Here is a 5278-nt window from a genome sequence, read left to right as displayed (position 1 = left end):
AAAAAAAAAAAAAAATTAGCCAGGCATGGTAGTGCAGGTTTGTGGTCCCAGCTACTCGGTAGGCTGAGGTGGGAAGATCATTTAAGCCCTGGAGGTCAAGGATGCAGTGAGCTGTGATCCTACCACTGCACTCCAGCCTGGGTGACAGAACAAGACCCCGTCTCAAAATAAATAAGTAAATAAAAACTTTAAAAAATAAAAGTGGGAATTTCCAGTATTACCAGTTGAGATTTCCCTCTACTATGGACAGGTGAGCTGTAGGACTGCCCAGGGCCTCACCTCACGGCCTGTACTTGCACCCTTTTGTTCTATATGCATTAACTCTAATACTGCCCTGCTGCAAGTTACCGCAGATACAGGCTGCTTCATACCTTGTGCTCTGGTCCATGCTCCTGCCTTCCGCCTTTCCCCACAATTTAGGATTCAGTCCAGGCATCCTTTCCTTTAGGAAGCTTCTCCTGTCCCCTGCTCCCATCCTCTTCTGTGCACCTCCAAGACAGCACTCATCACACTAGACTCTAGTTGTCCATGTGTGTCTTCTACACTGGCCTTTGAGCTCCCCCAAGATAAAGCTTGAATTTGATCATCTCTGTGACTTCAGAGCCCAGCACAAGGCCTGGTATAGAATGAATGCTCATTATGTATGACTAGATTATTCATAACAGCTTCTGATCCAAATTTTGAAAAGAAGCTGTTGTCATGCATAGACTGTGCTTTTCTCTACAGCTTCTACCTGAGAACAGGCCCTCACCCAGGCACCCATCACAGTGCCCATCTGTTCTGTTCAAAATAAGAAATCTGCCTGCTCAGAACAGTTGAGAGACCTTATGTATTTATGCAAAAAAATAGGAGAGGATGCTAAAAGTGTATGTTGGGGCTTCTAAAGAGACTCAAGTAACAAACAGGGAAACCTAGTGCCATGGTTTGAATATGTTCCCCAAAGTTCATGTGTTGGAAACTTAATCCCCAATGCAGCAGTATTGGTAGCTGGGGCCTATGGATGGTGTTTGGGTCATGAGTTTGGGGTTTGGGTTTGGACCCTCACGAATGAATTAATGTCATCACCATGGGAGTGGGTTTGTTATCATGAGAGTGGGCTCCTCATAAAAGGACAAGTTCAGGCCAGGTGCAGTGGCTTGCACCTGTAATCCCGGCACTTGGGGAAGGCGAGGTGGGCAGATCACCTGAGGTCAGGAGTTCGAGACCAGCCTGGCCAACATGGTGAAACCCCATTTCCACTAAAAATACAAAAATAGGCCGGATGTGGTGGTGGGCACCTCTAATCCTAGCTACTCAGGAGGCTGAGGCAGAAGACTCACTTGAACCCGGGAGGCAGAGGTTGCAGTGAGCTGAGAACGCACCACTGGACTCAAGCTGGACAACACAGCAAGGCTCTGTCTCAAAAAAAAAAAAAAAGGAAAAAAGAAAAAAACGGACAAGTTCAGTTCCCTCTAGCTTTTTCTCTTGCCCTCTCTTTGCCCTTCCACCATGGGATGACAGAGCAAGAGAGGATTCACCAAATGCCAGCCTCTTGATCTTGGACTTCCTAGGCTCCAGAACTGCAAACCAATAAATTTTTGAACCAATAAGTTTTTCATTATAAATTATCTAGTCTGTGGTATCCTGTTACAGCAGCATAAAATGTACTAAGACACGTGTGCTTTACCCTGGAGGCCAGAGGGAACCATGGAAGAATTTCTGACTTAAGAAAGTGACAGGATGTGAGCTGTACAATGTAAAGATTAACTTGCCAGCAAATACAGGATGCACCAGGGCCGACAGTAAAGGCAGAAAAAATTGCTGTCCCACTTTCCTTCCTATTTTCCTCCAAAGGCAACATTCTTAAGATGTCATACCAACTCTAGGCATCTTTCACACAGTGTGCCTCTCATCTCTCAAACCTTGTGGCTTCTACCTTTTGCAAAACATCTAACTCCCCCACTACTAGAGAACCCAATATCTCAAGTCTTCTAGCAAAATGTCAAAAACGTATTCTCCCTTTTTTCTCCAGCCTCATGTCTTACCCAAGCAGTTAATCTGCAGCTCCTTTGTCTGGGCACCATCCAGGATGGAAAGGAAGAGGGGAAAAAGCTTCTCCCGGAAGTGTCCTGAAAGCATCTCAGCTGCCACTGGTGAGGAGTATAGCTTCCCATAAATGTAACAGACAGAAGCTTGTATGCCCTCATTGGGGTATACTAAGCCTCTCAACAGTTGCTCCATCAGGTTGCCTGTCCAGAAAACAACCAAGGAGCCAGGGGAAATTTCACAATGTCAACTGCTATATGAAACTGCAATCTATTATTCCTAATGGGGTAGTAATGGTAAGTCCCTATAATCCCCCACAATAAATGCTTTCTGCATACTTAATCTAAAGGGAAAACCAACTGGGCACAGTGGTTCACACCTGTAATCCCAGCACTTGGGAAGGCCAAGGCAGAAGGATCACCTGAGTTCAGGAGTTCGAAACCAGCCTGGCCAACAAGGCAAGACCCTGCATCTACTAAAAATACAAAAATTAGCCGGGCATGCTGGCAGGTGCCTGTAACCCCAGCTACTTGGGAAGCTGAGGCAGGAGAAGCACTGGAACCCATGAGGCAGAGGTGGCAGTGAGCCAAGATCACACCACCGCACTCCAGCCTGGGCAACAGAGCGAGACTCCATTTCAAAAAAAAGAGAAACAAAGCCAGGTGTGGTAGCTCATTCCTGTAATCTCAGCACTTTGGGAGGCCAAGGTGGGAGGATCACTTGAGGCCAGCAGTTTGAGACCAACCTGCTCTACATAGTGAGACCTGGTCTCTAAAAAATAATAATAACTAGGCTCGGCACAGTGCCTCATGGCTGTAACCCCACCACTTTGGGAGGCCGAGGTGGGCAGATCACTTGAAGTCAGGAGTTTGAGACCAGTCTGGCCAACATGGCGAAACCCCATCTCTACTAAAAATACAAACATTAACCTGGCATGGTGGTGGATACCTATAATCCCAGCTACTTGGGAGGCTGAAGCAGGAAAATCACTTGAACCTGGGAAGGCAGAGGTTACAGTGAGCCAAGATCATGCCACTGTACTCTAGCCTGGGCAACAGACTCTGTCTCAAAAAATAATAATTATTATTATTATTAATTTTTTTAAAAAGGGGAAACCAACTTAAAGAAGTTATTTACCCTTTGATAAATCCTCTGTGAGGCATTTATTTGCATTTCACTGATATAAAAAAGTGCTTCTATATTCCAGAATTCCTCTTTCCATCCAAAATGAAGGTTCATAGTAGGTACTTAATTAATGTGTGTTAAAGAATGAACGGAGCCAGGCATGGTGGCTCACACCTATAATCGCAGCACTTTGGAAGGCCAAGGTGGGCGAATCACGAGGTCAGGAGACTGAGACCATCCTGGCTAACACGGTGAAACCCTGTCTCTACTAAAAATACAAAAAATTAGCCAGGCGTGGTGGCAGGCACCTGTAGTCCCAGCTACTCAGGAGGCTGAGGCAGAAGAATGGAGTGAACCCAGGAGGTGGAGCTTGCAGTGAGCTGAGATCACATCACTGCACTCCAACCTGGGTGACAGAGAGAGACTCATCTCAGAAAAAAAAAGAATGAATGGAAGGCCGGGTGCAGTGGCTCATACCTGTAATCTCAGCACTTTGGGAGGTTGTGGCTGGCGGATCACCTGAGGTCAGGAGATCGAGACCAGCCTAACCAACATGGAGAAACCCTGTCTCTACTAAAAATACAAAATTAGCCCGGCGTGGTGGCACATGCCTGTAATCCCAGCTACTCGGGAGGCTGAGGCAGGAGAATCGCTTGAACCCAGGAGGTAGAGGTTGCAGTGAGTCGAGATCGCGCCATTGCACTCCAGCCTGGGCAACAAAAGCGAGACTCCGTCTCAAAAAAAAAAGAGAATGAATGGAAATAGTCCAAGAATAGAGTCAAGAAAATGACCTTTTTCAAATTGACCAACATACAGTACATTTTGCAGATGGGGAAACTGAAGACTAGAGCAGGAAAGTAATGACTTCCCAGGTGTACAGAGTAAATGGGGTACCCAGATGGCAGTATGATAAAAGCAGGTAAAAGGGTAGTGGCAGCTCCTCACACAGGTCACTCACCGTGCTCCATTACAAGCTCATCTGCCAGAGCAGGGATGGCATCCACCAACTTGCCAAGAAGTGTCAGGGTGGCCAGGCTGCCTCGCATGGAGGGCATGTTACACAGCTACAGAAAGTGAATACGCTCCATTCTGTCAATTAGGATCAGGACAGATCTTCTACCACAACTCATCTTGCCCTACCCACACCAATGCCTGTATTGCATGTATCTCTCACCACAGTCAGCAATCAGCTTTTTTAGCTTAGTGTCCAACTTCCCCATTGGACTGGGAACTCCCGGAGGAAAGGAACTGAGTCCTCTCAGAGTCCTCAGTACCTAGCTCAGTGTGTTTGTTAAACTGAATTAACATTTGCATAGTTTGCCCCCATAGAACCAGAAGTTGGAGGACAAAAGTTTGAAATGTCATAAAGACAGAACACTGACTCAATGTAAAAAAAAAAATTATTGTTATTATAGTTATTATAGCTACTATTACTAAACATTCTCTGTATACTAGGCACTATGCTTCATGCTTTACAGGGAGAGTCAATAGTCCATATTTTACCTTTTCTATTGACTAGCTAGTCATACCACTTTTAGTAATATTCTTAACTCTGGTGGGAAATAATAATAGTAACAGCTTTATAGGGTTGTTGATAGGGCTGAATGAGATATTACATATAAACCACCTAATACAATGCCTAGCCTATAGAAAGTGCTCAATAAATGTTAAGTGGCATCATCTCATCATAATGATAAGCACTGATATATATAATTATAAATTCAATCTGATATATTAATCCATGTAAAATAATTATGATATAATTGAAATATAATTTATAATGAAATGTTGCTCTTGATGGTGGTAACAAGATAAACATTTGTCTTCCTTCTGCAAATTAAATAAAAAGTTATTCTGGGCCGGGCGTGGTGGCTCAAGCCTGTAATCCCAGCACTTTGGGAGGCCGAGACGGGCGGATCACGAGGTCAGAAGATTGAGACCATCCTGGCTAACCCGGTGAAACCGTGTCTCTACTAAAAAATACAAAAAACTAACCGGGCGAGGTGGTGGGCACCTGTAGTCGCAGCTACTCGGGAGGCTGAGGCAGGAGAATCACTTGAACCCAGCAGGCACAGGTTGCAGTGAACTGAGATCACGTCACTGCACTCCACTCTGGATGACAGAGTGA

The 5278-nt window shown here is 45.2% G+C and overlaps 1 protein-coding gene across 1 annotated transcript in view; it reads right to left on the bottom strand.

The window, feature by feature from the left end:
* Positions 1 to 5278, bottom strand: part of MEI1 (meiosis inhibitor 1) — an 89732-nt gene that overhangs the window by 80073 nt on the left and 4381 nt on the right. The window contains exons 3-4 of the mRNA XM_011945146.1: positions 4109 to 4214; positions 2025 to 2228 (exon numbers count right to left, since the gene is read on the bottom strand). Coding sequence (XP_011800536.1) covers positions 2025 to 2228; positions 4109 to 4214 — 310 coding nt within the window. The remainder of the gene's footprint in view (positions 1 to 2024; positions 2229 to 4108; positions 4215 to 5278) is intronic.

The sequence above is a fragment of the Colobus angolensis genome, unplaced genomic scaffold (assembly GCF_000951035.1).
Source record: "Colobus angolensis palliatus isolate OR3802 unplaced genomic scaffold, Cang.pa_1.0 Scaffold239, whole genome shotgun sequence".
NCBI lineage: Eukaryota > Metazoa > Chordata > Mammalia > Primates > Cercopithecidae > Colobus > Colobus angolensis.
The sequence above is the reverse complement of the archived record's forward strand: the minus strand, read 5'-3'. Positions and strand labels throughout refer to the sequence as shown.